Source organism: Pelobates fuscus, chromosome 9, assembly GCF_036172605.1.
Source record: "Pelobates fuscus isolate aPelFus1 chromosome 9, aPelFus1.pri, whole genome shotgun sequence".
Classification (NCBI taxonomy): Eukaryota; Metazoa; Chordata; class Amphibia; order Anura; family Pelobatidae; genus Pelobates; species Pelobates fuscus.
Window position 1 is genome coordinate 22,386,190 of NC_086325.1, and position 20,498 is coordinate 22,406,687.

The 20,498-nt window shown below is 43.9% G+C and overlaps 1 protein-coding gene across 1 annotated transcript in view; it reads right to left on the reverse strand.

The window, feature by feature from the left end:
• Window positions 1-9,293: 9,293 nt before the first annotated feature.
• The window catches only part of LOC134572484 (complement factor B-like), a 47,979-nt gene continuing 36,774 nt past the window's right edge, over window positions 9,294-20,498 (reverse strand). Inside the window, exons 12-18 of the mRNA XM_063431473.1 lie at window positions 18,361-18,481; window positions 17,786-17,930; window positions 13,337-13,416; window positions 12,783-12,886; window positions 11,857-11,989; window positions 11,584-11,633; window positions 9,294-9,643 (exon numbers count right to left, since the gene is read on the reverse strand). Of these exons, the coding sequence (XP_063287543.1) occupies window positions 9,482-9,643; window positions 11,584-11,633; window positions 11,857-11,989; window positions 12,783-12,886; window positions 13,337-13,416; window positions 17,786-17,930; window positions 18,361-18,481 (795 nt within the window). The 3' untranslated portion in view covers window positions 9,294-9,481. The remainder of the gene's footprint in view (window positions 9,644-11,583; window positions 11,634-11,856; window positions 11,990-12,782; window positions 12,887-13,336; window positions 13,417-17,785; window positions 17,931-18,360; window positions 18,482-20,498) is intronic.

Consider the following 20,498-nt stretch of genomic DNA (forward strand, 5'->3'; position numbering starts at 1 on the left):
TAGCGTCATGACGTCACGTATTGAGCGTCCTGCTAGAAAAGGACGTGGATTCCTCGCGGCCGGTGTTTAAGTGACTGGATGAACCGCGAGGAACGGAGGAAACAGCTCGCCTGGACGGATACATCACCAAGTCTCTACCTCCCTTAGAGGTAGAGGCCTCAGGTACCCTGACAGTACCCCCCCTCTCAGATACGCCCACCGGGCGGAATGAACCGGGGCGAGATGGGAAGCGAAGGTGAAATGCTCTGCGAAGGCGAGAAGCATGGACATCCTCCTGAGGTACCCAACTCCTCTCCTCAGGACCATATCCCCTCCAGTTGACCAGATATTGCAATTTTCCCCTTGAAATTCTGGAGTCAATGATGGAGTTGACCTCGTACTCCTCCCGACCCTCCACCTGAACAGGACGAGGCGAGGGGACCTTAGAGGAGAATTTGTTGCAAATGAGGGGTTTCAACAAGGAGACATGAAAAGAGTTAGGAATGCGTAAGGCAGGTGGCAGAGCAAGGCGATACGCAACCGGATTGATACGAGTGAGAACCCTGTAAGGGCCTATGTAACGAGGAGCAAATTTCATGGACGGAACTTTTAGGCGAATATTCTTAGTACTCAACCATACCCTATCCCCAGGAACAAAAACAGGAGCCGCTCTTCTATGTTTGTCAGCGTGTTTCTTGAACAGCGAGGAACTATGTAATAGAATTTGTCGAGTCTGATCCCATAATTTCTTCAGGTTGGCGACATGATCATCAACCGACGGTATCCCCTGAGAAGAGGAAACCGAAGGAAAAATCGAAGGATGAAAGCCATAATTCATGAAGAAAGGGCTAGAGCGAGTTGAATCGCAAACAAGGTTATTGTGTGCGAACTCCGCCCAAGGAATCAGACCGACCCAATCGTCCTGGTGTTCGGAAACAAAGCAACGCAGATACTGTTCGATCTTTTGATTAGTACATTCAGCAGCTCCGTTAGACTGAGGGTGATAGGCAGAGGAAAAGTTCAATTTGATGCCCATTTGAGAACAAAAGGATCTCCAGAAACGTGAGACAAATTGAGAGCCTCTATCAGAAACAATCTCTGAAGGGATCCCATGTAGACGAAAAACTTCTCTCGCAAAAATCTCCGCCAATTCAGGAGAAGTCGGAAGTTTAGGTAATGGCACGAAATGGGCCATCTTGGTAAATCTATCCACCACCGTGAGAATAACAGTCTGTCTTTTGGAAGCAGGCAAATCAACGATAAAGTCAATGGACAAACAGGACCAAGGTTTCTCAGGAATGTCCAAGGGGTGTAACAGGCCACATGGGGATGCATGAGATAGTTTAGTCTTGGCACAAGTCTCACAAGCTGCGACGAACTCCTCAATATCCTTACGAAGTGAAGGCCACCAGAAATCTTTGGATATCAGAGAGTACGTCTTGCGAATACCAGGATGACCAGCTATTTTACTTTCATGAAAACATTGTAAGAGCTCCAGTTGAAGTTCAGGAGGAACAAAGTTTCTTCCCTCAGGAGTGTTTCCGGGAGCTAGATGTTGTGACTTCAAGATCTGGTCAAGTAGCGGGGAATGAATTTTGAGACTGGTATTAGCAATAATATTGCATTTGGGTACAATGGAAGACAAAAGTGGTTCAACTGAAGCAGAGGGTTCATATTGGCGAGATAGCGCATCGGCTTTGGAATTCTTTGACCCAGGTCTGTAAGTCAGAACGTAATTGAAATGGGTAAGAAACAACGACCAACGAGCCTGCCTGGAGGACAGACGCTTGGCCTCTCCGATATAGGACAAGTTTTTGTGGTCTGTCAGGATGGTAACAGGATGTAATGTACCTTCCAATAAATGTCTCCATTCTTTCAAAGCCTTGATAACCGCTAGTAATTCTCTGTCACCAATGTCATACCTGCTTTCAGTACCGGTCAATTTTTTAGAGAAAAATCCACATGGATGTAATGGTTTATCAACACCCAACCTTTGAGATAGAACAGCACCTAAACCAGTCTCTGATGCGTCTACCTCGAGCAAAAATGGCAGGGAAGTGTCAGGGTGAACTAAAATTGGAGCGGAAGCGAAAAGCTCCTTGAGAGTCTTGAACGCAAGGAGAGCTTCAGTAGTCCAATTCTTAGTGTCAGCCCCCTGTTTGGTCATGTTAGTGATGGGTGCAATAATGGAAGAATAGCCCTTAATAAAGCGCCTATAATAATTGGAAAAACCAATAAATCTCTGTATAGCTTTAAGACCTGTGGGTAAAGGCCACTCTAGAATGGATTGGAGCTTATCCGGATCCATCTTAAATCCCTCCCCAGAGATCACATAGCCGAGAAAGGTTACCTGGGTTTGATCAAAGCTACATTTCTCCAACTTGCAGTACAAGCCATGCTGGAGAAGCTTGTGCAAAACCCTCCTGACTTGTTTGTGATGAATCTCAATGTCACTAGAATGAATGAGTATATCATCTAGGTATACAATGACGCACTCTTGCTGAAATTCCCTAAGAACCTCATTGATCAGATCTTGGAATACTGCTGGCGCATTGCATAACCCAAAAGGCATGACAGTATATTCATAGTGGCCATATCGAGTATTGAATGCCGTCATCCACTCATGTCCCTGCTGGATTCTCACCAAGTTATATGCCCCTCTGAGGTCCAACTTGGTGAAAATTGTAGAGCCCTTCAAACGATCGAAGAGTTCGGTGATCAAGGGAATCGGGTAGGCATTTTTAATGGTTATCTTATTCAAGCCTCGATAATCAATACAAGGTCTCAAAGAACCATCTTTCTTTTTAACAAAAAAAAATCCAGCCCCGGCAGGGGAGGAGGACCTCCTGATGAATCCCTTGTCTAAATTTTCGTGAATATATTCCTCTAGGACTGAGTTCTCCTTTATAGATAATGGGTATACATGACCTCTGGGAGGCATGGTACCAGGGAGTAGGTTAATTTTGCAATCAAAGGACCTGTGTGGGGGTAAGGTATCGGCTTTCTTTTTGTCAAATACTGCCCTTAAATCTAGATACTGAGATGGAATTTGTGTCTCTGTAGGATTGTCAGAGGTACTCGATGTATTAGTTAATCCAAGAGGTAAGACCTTCCGCAAGCATTTTTCTTGACAATTCTCTCCCCACGAAACTATCTCCCCTGATTCCCAATTAATAATAGGGTTGTGTCTCCTCAGCCAGGAGTACCCCAGAACTATGGGAATAGACGGAGAAGAAATGAGCATCAAGGATATATCCTCTTTATGCAGGATGCCAACAGTCAAGTTAATCGGTAAGGTCTCATGAAAAATAACAGGCTCAAGTAACGGTCTACCATCGATGGCCTCAACAGCCAGAGGTGTCTCTTTTAACTGGGATGGAATAGAATGCTTGGCAGCAAAACCCTGATCTATAAAGCTCTCAGCAGCTCCAGAATCGATTAGTGCCATAGTCTTAACTACTCCCTTCTCCCACTTTAAAGAAACGGGTAACACAAGCCTGAGCTCCTTGTAGTTGTGAATAGAGGACAAAGTAGAAACACCCAAGGCCTGTCCTCTAGAGGAACTTAGGTGCGAGCGTTTCCCGAACGATTGGGACAATTTAGGCGTAAATGACCCCTGACTCCACAATACATACATAAACCCTCCCTTCTCCTGTACTGTCTCTCCCTTTCAGTGAGATGAGTACTGCCTATCTGCATAGGTTCAGGAATACGTAAGTCTTCGAACTCAGAGATTTGAAAGGTAGGCGCTAGTCTAAAGGAGGGTCTACGGGTCCTATCTCGAGTGTTCTGCCTCTCTCTTAAGCGTTCATCAATACGAGATATAAAAGAAATTAAATCCTCCAAATTTTCAGGGAGTTCTCTAGTAGCGACCTCGTCAAGAATTACATCTGATAACCCATTCAGAAACACATCTATATAAGCCTGTTCGTTCCACTTAACTTCTGCCGCCAAGGATCTGAACTCTAGTGCATAATCCACAAGTGTTCGATTGTCCTGTTTAAGGCGCAACATTAATCTAGCTGCATTGACCTTTCTGCCAGGAGGGTCAAAAGTTCTTCTAAACGCAGCTACAAAGGCATTATAATTATAGACGAGTGGATTATCATTCTCCCATAAAGGATTGGCCCATCTCAAAGCTTTTTCAATGAGCAGAGTAATAATAAATCCAACCTTTGCTCTATCTGTAGGATAAGAGCGGGGTTGTAGTTCGAAATGGATGCTAATCTGGTTTAGAAAGCCACGACACTTCTCCGGTGACCCGCCAAAACGTACTGGTGGGGTAATACGGGAAGAAGCACCTACAGTGGCTACCTCTAGACCTGAGACTGCAGGAGAGATAGAAGGAGTACGTGTCTCCTCAGGTGGATTACTAGCACGAGATAAAAGTGCCTGTAGTGCCAAAGCCATCTGATCCATCCTATGTTCCATGGCGTCAAACCTGGGATCCGAAGAACCAAGCTGACTGTTTGTACCTGCAGGATCCATTGGCCCTGTCGTAATGTCAGGATCGGGACAGGGATCCAACACGCAGAGTACAAAGAGTGGAAAGGTACGTATACCGGGCCTTAGAATGGCCGGACTAACGTACCGAGAGTAAAGAATAGTCAGAGGCAAGCCGAGGTCGAGGAAACGAGAAGACAGATAAGCGAGAGACAAGCCGGGTCAAGGGATAACAGAGAAACAGGGTAGTACAACGAGCCGAGTCAAAACCAAAGGAGCAAACTAGAATACCAGAGCACTGAGTGACTAGACAAGCTAGAACCACGACAGGGCAATGAGCTGAAGTAAGGAGTAAGCTTAAATACCCTGGCTCTGGATGGAAATCACGCCTCTGTCAAGTACCGATTGGATATCGGACACTTGAGTGACAGATTGCTCGTGCTAGCGTCATGACGTCACGTATTGAGCGTCCTGCTAGAAAAGGACGTGGATTCCTCGCGGCCGGTGTTTAAGTGACTGGATGAACCGCGAGGAACGGAGGAAACAGCTCGCCTGGACGGATACATCACCAAGTCTCTACCTCCCTTAGAGGTAGAGGCCTCAGGTACCCTGACACATAGAGAGCATGGATGTCGGCCGAAGGGGAAGCTCTTCTTGCGGCCGCTGGGGGAGCAGGCTATTCTGTCTCTGCTCCCCCTCCCTCGCGCGCTAGAAATAGGTCTCATTAAGCTGCACGCGAGGGAGGGGGAGCGGAGACAGAACAGCCTGCTCCCCCAGCGGCCGCAAGAAGAGCTTCCCTTGCGGCCGACATCCAAGCTCTCCATGCGGCCGCCAGCACAGCTATCAGTCTGCCCACCCAAAGGTACCAAAAACTATGTATGTCAGTGGGAGTGTGTGTGTGTCATGCTGTGTGTGTGTGTCTGTCTGTGTCATGGTGTGTGTGTCATGCTGTGTGTGTGTCTGTCTGTCATGGTGTGTGTGTCTGTGTCATTGTGTGTGTGTCATGCTTTGTGTGTCTGTCTGTCATGGTGTGTGTGTCTGTGTCATGGTGCGTGTGTCATGCTGTGTGTGTCTGTCTGTGTCATGCTGTGTGTCTGTCTGTGTCATGGTGTGTGTGTATGTGTGTGTCTGTCTGTGTCATGCTGTGTCATGCTGTGTGTCTGTCTGTGTCATGGTGTGTGTGTGTGTGTGTGTGTGTCGGTCTGGGTCATGGTGTGTGTCTGTCTGTGTCATGGTGTGTGTCTGTGTCGTGTGTGTGTCTGTGTCACGGTGTGTCTGTATCATGGTGTGTGTGTGTGTCTGTCTTTGTCACGGTGTATGTGTGTCTGTCATGGTGTGTGTGTGTGTCTGTCTGTGTCATGGTCTGTGTCATGGTGTGTCTGTCATGGTGTGTGTGTGTCTGTCATGGTGTGTGTGTCTGTCATGGTGTGTGTGTCTGTCATGGTGTGTGTGTGTCGTGGTGTGTGTGTGTGTCAGTCGTGGTGTCTGTGTGTGTTTTTAAAAATAGTGTTTTACTCATCTTTTTTTTTTTCCCAACGTCGTGCTGGTCTCTGCCTCTATGACTGAGATCATCAAGCTTGATGATCTCAGCCAATCTGCACTGACACAGGAAGTGCCTCTAGTGACCGTCTGAGTGTCTGTCACTAGAGGTGTCACTAGGAAGCAATGTAAACACTGCCTTTTCTCTGAAAAGTCAGTGTTAACATTCAAAAGCCTGCAGGGACAGGCTATAGACACCAGAACCACTACATTAAGCTGTGTGTGTGTGTGTGTGCGCCTGCTAGTGAGTGAGCTTGCTTGCATGTGTGTATGTGCCTGCTAGTGAGTGAGCTTGTGTTTTTATGTCAATGAGCTTATGTATATTAGTGAAATTGTTTGTCTATGAGGCTGTGTATCAATGAGCTTGTGTGTGTCAGTGAGATGGTCTGTGTCTGCATGTGAGTATGCTTACTGTATAATTAAATGTTTTACTCTGAAAGGACCAATATTTTATATTAGAAAAAGCAATATATATATATATATATATATATATATATATATATATATATTACTCAATAATCTGGGGTGGCAAGACATAGCCCTACATATTACATGCGACAATATATGGCGCAATGACTTATGGGGCTGGCATAGATTTTTGTTTCCAGGGCTGCTTTGTATCCCTAGTCCGGCCCTGAGCACTACAATAGGCACGATAAAGTAAATCACAGCGTTAACAGAGTCTTTGTTAAGAGAAACATATGTAAGTGTGAAAGATGACTGTTACTGCTTTAATCTATCATTGTTTGACCATGTAAAATCATGATAATGTAACTGGATCTATTCCACTGTAATATATTGTATAGCATGGTAAAATAAATAAAAAAAAAATCCAAGTTTAAAAAATAATAACTAAACACCTCCTGGCTGTCAATCAAACATTATATATAGCTTCAGAAACATATCAATGGCAAAAGTCTCTGCCAGGAAAAAGCGGAGGGTTTGCAAAGTTCATAAGAACAGAAGCTTTTGTAATCTGCTTAAAGGGACACTATAGTCACCTGAACAACTTTAGCTTAATGAAGCAGTTTTGGTGTATAGAACATGCCCCAGCAGCCTCACTGCTCAACCCTCTGCCATTTAGGAGTTAAATCCCTTTGTTTATGAACCCTAGTCACACCTCCCTGCATGTGACTTGCACAGCCTTCCATAAACACTTCCTGTAAAGAGAGCCCTATTTAGGCTTTCTTTATTGCAAGTTCTGTTTAATTAAAGGGAAACTCCAGTGCCAGGAAAACGATCCGTTTTCCTGGCACTGTAGGGTCCCTCTCCCTCCCACCCCTTCAGTCACTTACCTCAGGCAGCGACATGTCCCACGTCGCTGCCTGTTCCTCCCCCGCCGCTCCTCCTTCTTCCTCCGTCGGCCGGTGGGCGAGACTGATCCCGCCCACCGGCCGAGGAGTCCCAATGCACATGCGCGGCAATGCAGCGCATGCGCATTGGCGCACCCCATAGGAAAGCATTGAAAATGAATTTCAATGCTTCCCTATGGGGAATAGAGCGACGCTGGAGGTCCTCACACAGCGTGAGGACGTCCAGCGACGCTCTAGTACAGATAATCTGTGCTAGGGACCAGGAAGTTCCCTCTAGTGGCTGTCTAGTAGAGCAGTGAAATTGCAGGGGAATCATCTATACACTAAAACTGCTTTATTTAGCTAAAGTAATTTAGGTGACTATAGTGTTCCTTTAAGATATACCCCCAATGAGTGCATGCATTTTTCAGGAATCTATTCATTCGGGATATATCTACTAAATAATGTTTTTTAATGATTTTAAGCGTGGAGTGGTCCTTTAATCCTGTTCTGTGAGGAAGGTGAGTAAAATAGTTTTCAGGGTGCTTTGGTGAACGTGATCTTTTATGATTTTGTTAAAGCATTTAAAAGAAAAAGGGTGCATTGGTGAAAACGTGTCCGCGTGAATTGAATAGTGGCAGAAATAATGCAGACAGCTGAACAATGAAGAGATGGAATTATCTGACTAGAGAGGTTATATAAATATAATAAATATTCCCAGCCTGTTGATTCAGGGAGTTCCATGGTATTTGCTATAAAGAGATCAGATTTTATTTGGAGCCATCGGTCTAAATAGAGAAACTAGGGGACCGTTGTTACATTTTCGGCTTGTAGTTGGGGCATGTATGAAGGTATTAAATTAAAGCATCTGGAGGTTTCAAATTACAGAAGTTCCTACTTATTTGGTATTTGAGACAAAATTATACAGTTAGTATCTTTTTTATAAATGTACTTATCTGTTTTGTTCTTTGTTCTCTGGTATTTTACATAGATCTTTACTATATATTCATCTGGATTCACTAATTGCAGTAAGATTTTTTTATTGGCATTGAGTTACGCCAAAACGGATATTCACTCAATGGCGTAACCCTGTAATTGTAAAGCCAATTAGTAAAAGGTTCCGTCCAGACTTCTCCACAGAAAACAATAGAAAATGGAACACTATTTAGTACTCACTAACCTGGTTGGCTTCAAAGCCAACCAATCACAGTGCTCTAAATGGCATTCAAAGTTTGGGAAGGCCTTTATAAAGGAATTTCCCGCTTTGAGTGCTCAGTAGCCCCCAATATTGCGACGCAGATTTTCTTTTGACAGTTTTAGTGGTTTATTATGATTTATTTTGGCCTATTTTACAGCCCCAAAAAAGAATAAAAAATACATAAATATATATATATTTTAAGGTTTTTTTAGTCATTATTTTAAATTGATTGACAATTAGTGTGAGAGTAGGTAGGTAGGGGAATATTTGGGTTGATGAGAGACAGGGGGATTTCTAGCCACCAAGGATGAGAGAAAGGAGGTTGGCAGATGCACATAATTTAGATATATGGACCCAATAAACTGGGCATCTCCTAGGCCCACATATAATATACTGGATAAAGTAGACTGGGCATCTTCTGATCCAAATGTGGGTGCATAGTCAAATAATACCCATATTTGTTTGTGTTTTTGTTTGCTTTATACTTTTTGATTTTGTATTATTATGGTCTGATCAGTTAAGGCAGACTTTAGCATGCAATTTTCTTTTTAAAGTATTAGCAAATTGTAGCTGCAAAACGTTTCACAGTTTGCAGCTATAACGGACAGCCTTACATTTGCTATTTACCTGTTCTTGTGCGTTATTAGCATTTACGCTAGGGAAACAGATCCTCTGGCTGAACTCCTGCAACACATGATAGTAAACATCTTGGTTCCCCAAACTGATAGTCATGTGGAGGTAGAATAACAAAACTTTACACTTTAATATGATGCTGTCCAATCACTTTACTTTGACTTATTATCAAATGCAGACAGAATACAGCCAATGGGAGTCTCCACCTGTTGGGTTTTACACAGGAATGTTAACTTGGTAGGTGTTTTCTAAACTATGAATATTTTGTATAATTCTAAGATTACCCTAGGAGGTTCAAGGTTATTGGAAGCTACTTAAAAAAGGTTTACAGGGTCAATTCCTTCACCCCTGTTACATTGCCCCCTTCTGTATTCCTGAAACTCCGAGATCGAGGGCTTCAGTTGGGAAGGTAGATAAGTTCTTCTTTCACAATCTCCTCTATCCAGGGCAACATGGAGAAAATACTGATATGGAAGTCCCGAGAATCTTCTGGAACTGGAGTTTTGAGTCTGACGGGGCCTTTGCAATGGTTTATGGATCCCCAGCTGATAACCCCCACCTAAAGAAAGGGACAAGAGACTGGTAATAAGGGAAACATGAGAGATGTCTAATGATATGCAGTCTCGGGTATCTGTAGATCATTTACAGCATCTAAAATTCACTAGAAGAAAACATTGGATCCTTATTGAGCAAATGTAGCGTTTTCAAGTTTTACGTTGCTTGTCCACATAGTAATGAAAATCTTCAAAAACATGTAGGGAGGAGGAAGCAGAAGATACATCATTAACAGTAACAATATTAACAGTAACTAAATATAGTAATATAGTAACTACAAATATTAACTAAACAAGTAAACATCATAGAATGTATTTCCCCTGTGGAACTGAATGTCACACTTAATGAGACCCTTGCAGAGCTTCTCTGCGGAGCTGAATGTTCTGCTAACTGAAGCTGAGTTTAACCACGTGGAGCTTTTTCTTTTATGACGTTTTATTCAGGGGAATGGGGAGAAAAGAGCATGATCGTGGACAAGAACAATCTGACTGGATAAAAAGCCTTGCTTTATGGAGCTAAGGAGAAAAGATGAGTAATCAGGATGAGATGTGAAAAATGTCTGGAGAAAGGAATTATGTAAAAGTTTAAAAAAAAGATTTATAAAAAGCGTGAAGGTCCCTTTATATGATTTCCATAAAAATGTCTTTTTTTTTATTCTTTTTTTTTTTTGAGTAAATTACAGGCATAAACAATGACTTGTTCAACATATGAGATCATCATAAACAATTGGTGTGGGTAGTCAAGAAATACTGCACTTTTTTTTTGTGATAACAAGTTTGAGATATGAGGAAGACAAGAAAATGATACAGTGATGATTTACATAACTGTTTAAGCTAAGCATACATATCTATTCGATTTACCAGGATTAGGTTTATGCACAAAATACTAGATATGAAAGGTTGCTTGGAAACACCCCAGGGGCTCCCAGGTCGCCAGTCCCAGGCATAGGAAGCCGAGCTTTCTGAATGAGTCCATCAATCTCGATATAGAGATGGGTGTACAAGAAGCATTACCATGGTATTTGATTGCTTTGGGGATTAGCAACAGTGTTAGGCGGTAAGGTTAAAGCCTGGTACCCTTTAACCTATGCCTGTGGTAGGTAGAACATAGTCACCCCAGAGTCTGCGGATCTGGAAGGTTCGGCGCTGGACTGCTGTCAGCCTGACTGCAAAGAGCCTTTCCGGTTACCCGTGTGAATTCCCGGCCATTTCCCTCCTCCTGGAGGAGGAGGGGTAGCAGGGCGCTTGTACTGTGTGCATGGTAGCCGGCTCCTGCCGGATAGGAAGAGCGGCCGCCTCTCCCATCTCCGGCGTACACCAGGCCACACTTATGGATCTGCGTCCGGAAGGCTTCATGTGGCTGCTGACAGCGACCCCGAGCCAGACAGTTGGTGCTGGGTGTCTGAGCCGCTCGATTTGCCTTGGATTAATAGCTGATAATGTCGGTATTTAGGGTGAATTGAGTATTGCTCGAGGAGCTTGCTGAAAATACGTCCGGGCGCCATTACAGTCAGGCCCCGCCCCCCACTATTCATGCCTTAATTCAGATCAAAGCAAAAATAGAAAAGTGAACCACACACTATATACGTAAAGTAAAGGGTGCTTAATTGGACCAAGGGCCAGCACTAGTCCAAAGGAGTAAATACCAGAGGTAGAGAGATAATCCAGGCACTCCAATGACTTCAAGCACGTTTACCGGTAGTTGCGGAACACTGCAACGTTTTGACCCCTGATAGAGTCTTTATCACATGTTCCACATGTTCCAATAAATGTACTTGAAGTCATTAGAGTGCCTGGATTGTCTTTTTACTACCGGTACCTAAGTCAGATAATAGGCCCCATTACTGATGGTTTATTTCCTCTTCCAAATTCTTATGGAGGAATTATCTCCTGCAGCTAGAGAGAGAACTTTCCTAATTATACATAAAGCCTTGATTTACCTTACCTGAATGTATCGATTTTTATATTCAATGATCAGGGGACCACCCGAATCTCCTGTATAATATGGGCACAAAGCATCGTGTTAGTACTTGGAGATAAATGTGTATCAGGTATTTGAAAATAGGAGAGCGGCGTTATCTAATGGAATTGGAGAAGAAAGGTGCAGGTAGAAAATGGTTAACAGGAAGATTTAATGAAAGGAAAGAAAAAGTATAACAGTGTGGCTAACAAATGATCAGTTAGAATAGGATTGGTTACAATAAATAGAAGGCGTTACCTTTACATGTTGGGGGTTCCACATATGGCTCTGTCCCCCCTGTACAGAGGAACTGATCAGTCACCATATCATGAATATCAGCTATATCTTGAAATTTCTCGATTCTTTCTGTAGCTCGGAGACAGGATTCTCGCTACAGGATAAGACAAAGTAAATTTGTAGGGGGAAAAGGTTGAAGTATGGAGGGCTAGTAGAGGACAGTGAACTGTGGCCAACGGTGCAATTGTGGAAAGATAGTGAAAAGATGAGGCAACCAGGCAATTTGATAGGATGAGGACCATAAATACTATCAATTTAAACTGGGAGATATGTTCAAAGAATAAGAGGATGAGATCTATAAATAGGTTGTTAATTAGTGTGATTAGGGAAGGAGGAAGAAAAAAACAGTACATTAATGTTTCCTTAATCCCCTTAAGGACCAAACTTCTGGAATAAAAGGGAATCATGACATGTCACACATGTCATGTGTCCTTAAGGGGTTAAGGAACATGACCCCAGTCACAGGATTCTGCTTCAGTCAGTAAACTATGGGAACATTGATTTTCAAATACTATCAGGATAAACGAGAGGAACAAACGAAAAGTATTAAACGTCTACATATAAGAACACCTACTGTCCATGTCGTGTTGGGAATTTCTCTTATTATTAGTTATGACCTCCAACATCTTGATCTCTGCCTATGTTCCATGGGAACTTGGTTATATTGTTATTTGGCTTGTTAATATATCTTTATAAAAATATCAGATTATTGCTCTCAGAGTAATAGAAACGAGGAGAATTCAGGGTCAGAAAAGGTTACGCTCACACTATGAGCCTGGAATGGTTCCACAAAGTAAATGTAAAAACCCACTAAATATGAAGTGATACGGGTTTATACAAGTAAAAAAAATACATTTAGCATAGGTTTGTGTTAACTCTCTTCATACCGCATTCCCTAGCTTGATTGTTACATTCATCCCCTCCATGGGTTTTGGGTCTTCCTCTGCAATAAACATCGCCTTGACCAACTCTTCTTTGAATAAAAAGTCCTCTGTGGGTGAAAATATTGTGATTTCGACAATATTTAATGTTGACTCAAACCCCTGTCCGTCTGCTGAGCTTCTTATTTCGTTCTTTTGTCCCACTATATATCTAACTTTTCCTTCACATATCTGTTTCATGCAATCTCTTAACTATCCGTTCTCTGTCTGCGTCTCTCATCTCTTCCATATGCTAACTGTTAGCAATAATCACTAGTGCCTAGTCTGAATGTGTTGGAGGACTTCCTGTTACTTTGTAACATTTGTATGTCTATCCTCTATGGTCTCTGTGGTGCTAGAGAGGAGGTGTGTTATCTTTCTGTCTATCTCTTCTTCCTCTCTCTATTGCTAGGCAGCCATTTTGCATTTGAGATCCTGCACTAGCTTCTACATGCTGTGCTAAAACAATTCTTCTAAATTTTAACAATGATCACACTATTTCAGTCTCCTCCATGACTCACTGTGGTCTTTGCATTTTGTCGTATCTCCCTTCATCCTTAGCGCCCATGATGAGCTTTTAGTGCAGGGAATACAGATAGGCCTGAAAGACAGAGTTAATGATTGCCAGATTAACGATTACAAAGACAATTTTCGTTTGTGGACAAAATTATATAATTCAATAGACTCAGACTGATGCATGTTTTGGCTTCCCAAATTTTCCCATAAAACAGACCTCGAACATATTGACTCTTGACATGTTTAATGAGACAGCAGTAGAGACCTTGTGGACATTCCTAAGGGCTACTTTAGGAAAAGACTGTACATTTCAGCTATTCAGAAGGACAATTCAGATATGTGGTTCGCAAGGTGCACACCTAAACCAAGAAGGTTTGAATTAGAGGGCAGATGGGTGAATTATGGGGCAAAACAAGGAAAATAGAAAATAGTGCCCTGGGACAGAAAGGATCCCTCTGTAGTAAAGCTGTTACTCCTAAATCAACCAGATCTCTCCTACTCCTGGACACATAGCCTCAAATACTGGTTTACAAAAGATGGGGTTAGGTGGGAACCAGGAGAAGTAAGGAAGTCCATACAGAAGTGGTATGCTGTAAGCAGTGTGAATTAGGAGGGAGTGGAGCATGTTCCCCTGGATGAAAGGGAAGTCAGTGATAAGAAATGTACATGGCTTGCAAAGTTCAACCTTGGTGGCATTTTCTTTTTAAATGAGTGGTTATTCATACATTCTAAATGATAAATTATGATTAATATTTTTATAAAGTTTTTTATTATTATAAAGTATTCTATTGCATTGTAGTACGGGATATAGAATTTAACATGCCAGGGGACAAGACTTTTTTGTTCTTTAAAGTAGATTTTGATTAAACGTAGGCAGATTTTTTTGGAGGTATACCGAGAACCTGGTTAAATTTGCTATTTGTTTCTCACTTTCCAACAACACCTTAGCAGGTCTCGAGTCCTGCAGGAACGCATGGGAACGGCGTTCCTGCACTTTTTCCAAAGCAGGAACGCCGTTCCCGTTCCCAGTCCTGCAGGACCTGCCCTGCTACCTGCACACAGGGGCCATCACACGCTGTGTTTCCTCTCCAGCTCTAACTCTCGCGAGACCCGCGGCTGTGAGAGCGTTGCCACCGGTTACCATGGCAACGCTCCGCACAGGCGAGTCTCGCGAGAGTTAGAGCTGGAGAGGAAACACAGCGTGTGATGGCCCCATGTGTGCAGCGGCTGCCTCCCTCCACCGGACCACCAGGCGATCTCCCCCCTCCCTGACAAGGTAAGAAGCAGGGAGGGGGGAGTAAACGAAAAAAATAAACACACATACAGTTTAAAAAAAAAATGCTACCCCCCCTATCATCCAGCACACACACACACACACACACACCATCCAGCACACACACACACACACCATCCAGCACACACACACACACCATCCAGCACACACACACACACACACACATCATCCAGCACACACACACACACACATCATCCAGCACACACACACACACACACACACACATCATCCAGCACACACACACATCATCCAGCACACACACACACATCATCCAGCACACACACACACACACACACACATCACCCAGCACACACACACACACACACACACATCATCCAGCACACACACACACATCATCCAGCACACACACACACACACACATCATCCAGCACACACACACACACACATCATCCAGCACACACACACACACACATCATCCAGCACACACACACACACACATCATCCAGCACACACACACACACACATCATCCAGCACACACACACACATCATCCAGCACACACACACACACACACACACCATCCAGCACACACACACACACCATCCAGCACACACACACACACACACACACCATCCAGCACACACACACACACCATCCAGCACACACACACACATCAACCAGCACACACACACACACACACCATCCAGCACACACACACACACACACATCATCCAGCACACACACACACATCATCCAGCACACACACACACACACACACACACATCATCCAGCACACACACACACACACATCATCCAGCACACACACACACATCATCCAGCACACACACACACACATCATCCAGCACACACACACACCCACATCATCCAGCACACACACACACACACATCATCCAGCACACACACACACACACACACCATCCAGCACACACACACACACACACACACACACACATCATCCAGCACACACACACACACACACACATCATCCAGCACACACACACACACCATCCAGCACACACACACACACACCATCCAGCACACACACATCATCCAGCACACACACACACACACATCATCCAGCACACACACACACACACATCATCCAGCACACACACACACACATCATCCAGCACACACACACACACACACATCATCCAGCACACACACACACACACACACCATCCAGCACACACACACACACACACCATCCAGCACACACACACACACACACCATCCAGCACACACACACATCATCCAGCACACACACACACACACACACACACACCATCCAGCACACACACACACACACACACATCATCCAGCACACACACACATCATCCAGCACACACACACACACACACACACATCATCCAGCACACACACACACACACACATCATCCAGCACACACACACACACACACACACATCATCCAGCACACACACACCATCCAGCACACACACACACCATCCAGCACACACACACACACACACACACACCATCCAGCACACACACACACCATCCAGCACACACACACACCATCCAGCACACACACACACACATCATCCAGCACACGCACACACACATCATCCAGCACACGCACACACACATCATCCAGCACACGCACACACACATCATCCAGCGCACACACACACACACATCATCCAGCACACACACACACACATCATCCAGCACACGCACACACACATCATCCAGCACACGCACACACACATCATCCAGCACACGCACACACACATCATCCAGCGCACACACACACATCATCCAGCATACACACACACACATCATCCAGCACACACACACTGCATTCATTATACACAATCTGCACTAATTACAAACACACTACATTCATTATACACACTCTGCACTCATTACAAACACACTAGATTCACTATACACACTCTGCATTCCTTATACACACTCTGCACTCACTACAAACACACTACATTCATTATACACACTCTGCACTCACTACAAACACACTACATTCACTATACACACTGCACTCACTACACACACACTACATTCACTATACACACTTTGCACTCACTGCAAACACACTACATTAATTATACACACTATGCACTCACTACAAACACACTGCATTCATTATACTCACTCTGCACTCACTACAAACACACTACATTCATTATAAACACTCTGCACTCACTACAAACACACTACATTCACTATACACACTTTGCACTCACTGCAAACACACTACATTCATTATACACACTGCACTTACTACACACACTACATTCATTATACACATTATGCACTCACTACAAACACACTGCACTCACTACAAAAACACTACATTCATTATACACACACTGCACGCACTACAAACACACTGCATTCATTATACACATCTGCACTCACTACAAACACACTGCATTCATTATACACACACTGCACTCACTACAAACACACTGCATTCATTATACACACACTGCACTCACTACAAACACACTGCATTCATTATACACACACTGCACTCACAACACAAACACTACATTCATTAGACACACTCTGCACTCACTACAAACACACTACATTTATTACACACAGCACTCACTACAAAAACACTACATTCATTATACACACACTGCACGCACTACAAACACACTGCATTCATTATACACATCTGCACTCACTACAAACACACTGCATTCATTATACACACACTGCACTCACTACAAACACACTGCATTCATTATACACACACTGCACTCACTACAAACACACTGCATTCATTATACACACACTGCACTCACAACACAAACACTACATTCATTAGACACACTCTGCACTCACTACAAACACACTACATTTATTACACACAGCACTCACTACAAACACACTACATTTATTATTCATACTCTGCATTCACTACAAACACACTACATTCATTATACACACACTGCACTATATGCATAGGAGTGTAAAAAAAAAAAATTTTAAGGGGGAGGGGCGGGAATCTTGGGTGAGTTCCCACACTTTTCCCCCCAGGACTTGACCCCTGCACCTTAGCCATCATCACAACAAACTATAAAACAAGTGTAGCGCACACAATTATCTCCCATTACCCTGTTTTCTATGAGATGCCGCTTCTCCATAAGGAATATTTTGTTAATTTTGACCATGACCATTCTCTCACCTGACACTCGATGAATATGAAATCTTTTTTTCCATCTCAAGAATCGCTATGTCATAATCAAAGTTCTTTGGAATATTTTTGTCCTTCTTGGCATCTGGGTCATACAGAGGGTGCCGATAAAAGTTTTTTACATTCACTAATCGGCCTGTCGAGGAGCAAAAAGAGGAAAGAAATGGAAAAAAACGCACAGACAGACCAGTCCGATTTTATTCTAGAGGAATATCGTTCACTAATATCACATGATCAATATCATCACCAAATACTAGCCTACCGCAGTCTGACATATAGAGCTAGCTGTTATTCCAAGCAATGAGACCTTTAAATTATTTTAGAATATGGACTGCTTTATGAAAAATACCATTAGATCTTACAGGTTGTGTTAGTGGTGCCATATTACACGTGTTCATATATTTCTGTGCTGGACTTTTGTATGTTATAAGGGGTAAATTATAATATAATAAATTTAGTGGTACAAATCGCATGATTATATCGTATTATTAAAGTGTATATATGTACGCATCCCTCATAGACTGATATGTCAGCTCACAAAATGCTGAGAAAGAGCGAGCACTTACCATCTCCCAGTTGGACTTTGATATAATCTAGTCTTTCGTCAATGTAAAAGCAGTGCGCAGCCGTCAGGATAAAGTTTTTTGTCAAAATGGATCCTTTGCAGATTTCTTGTGCCCCTGGACGCTGGATTGAGGATAAAAGAATATAAAGTCTAACTGTCTATGAGTGAGATAGCTCAGTAATGTCTGTCTGTCTGTCAGCAAGAAAGCTCAATAATGTTTGTCTGTTAATAAAAGAGCTTAAGAATGTCTGTCTGTCAGCAAGAAAGTTCAGTAATGGTTGTATGTCAGTGAGAGAGCTCAGTAATGGCTGTCTATTGGTAAGAGAGCTCAGTAATGACTGTCTATTGGTAAGAGAGCTCAGTAATGGCTGTTTTTTGGTAAGAGATAAAAAAATATATGGAAGGGCTGCGCCAAATAAGGGTAGATAGTCCAGTAAAGTATTGCTAGGGTGCCAATAGATGGTCTAGGATACTTGATAGAGTTCCTCTGTGGATGCGTCTGGTGTAGACCGTTCCGTATATGTAAATACAAGAGAGGTAGAGGCGACTAATGGTATAGTAGGAAAGTTCAGGGTGTGATAGGTAACAAAATGTAGAGAACTCACATTCAAGAGAGCTATGGCCAGCTCTGGTGTGGTTTGCCTACAGCGGTATAATCCCCGCTTATGGGATATGTAGGGAGGGGGTCTCCGTCAACACCGTCTGGTAGTCCAGAACTCGGAAAAGAAAGACAGAAAGCGACAATAGTGCTCTCAATTTTGATGTGGTTCAGTGTGCAGATAAGTAGAGGTAAAAAACTCAAATTTGAGGGAGCTATGGCCAGCTCTGGTGTGGATAGCGTACAGCGGTATAATCCCTGCTTATAGGATATGTAGCGGCGATACGTCCGTCAGCACCGTCTGGTGATCCAAGGCTCCATTATAGAATAATAAAAAGGAGCAATAGTGCTCTCAATTGTGAGAGGTTAAGAGAGTAGTAGAGGAAATAAAATAATACTCACAAAGATAGAGCAGAGGTACTGCTCTATGTATAGGCGCTGGTGGTATGATCCCCACCTAGGATTTCTTGGAGTACTGGAACTTTAAAATTGCCAGTGGAAGTAAAAGTAACCAGGAGAGGTTAAAATGCCAGGAATAGGTAAAAAAAAAAAAAAAGTTTAAAGTGCATAGAGGGGGGGCGTGGTTTGGATGCCGCTCCACCGGTCCCAACACAGCCCTTCTAATCGGCCAAAACTGCTCCTAATGGGAAGAAATCGTAGGGGTGACCCTCCAAGAACCCCCAGGGGACCCCAGACACATCAACCGGTGGGCCCAATGGACGATTTTGTCCACTCTCCGGCGGACTCACGCAAAGAAACCGAAGGCCCCAAAATGGCGTCTGCCTCATCCACACCCGGAGCTCCGTCTTCCTCCACTCTGGACGGGGTCATGGACGAAATCCGCGTCCTAGCAGCCAACATGGTCACCAAGGCAGACCTACTGATACAAACTACGACCATCCAGGACGCCCTACGAGCTGAAATAGCCGGCATTAGAGCAGAAGTAACGGCACAAGGTACCCGCGTGCAAGGTCTGGAACGCTCCCATGAGGCCCTGAACACCAGACTGATCGCCACAGACACAGCCGTGGCCCGACAGGGCAATCTGCTCCTACAACTTCGGAGAACAACGGAGGATCTGGACAACCGCGGGCGCCGCTGCAACATCCGGGTGCGCGGCCTAACAGAAGCAGAGGGCGAGGAGCAGGTTGAGGCCGAGCTGACGGCCCTGTTCCGCCTGATTTTACCCGACAACAACACCATGGAGATCAGGTACGACAGAGCGCACAGAGCACTCAGGCCCCGCTCCTTAGAGGACAGCCCAAGGGACATTATCTGCTGTTTGCACTCCTTTGCTGTCAAGGACGCCATCATGAAGGCGGCCAGATCCCAACACACATGGGAATACAAGGGGGCTCATGTATCTTTATTTAATGACCTGTCCCCAATGACCCTGGAAGCTAGAAGGGCGCTAAGACCCATCACCACACTCCTTAGAGACCGCAACATTGCGTACAAATGGGGCTTCCCATTTGCCCTCATGGCGAGACACCAGAACGGGTGGATAGCGATTCACTGGCCGGAAGAGGTCCCCAAGTTCT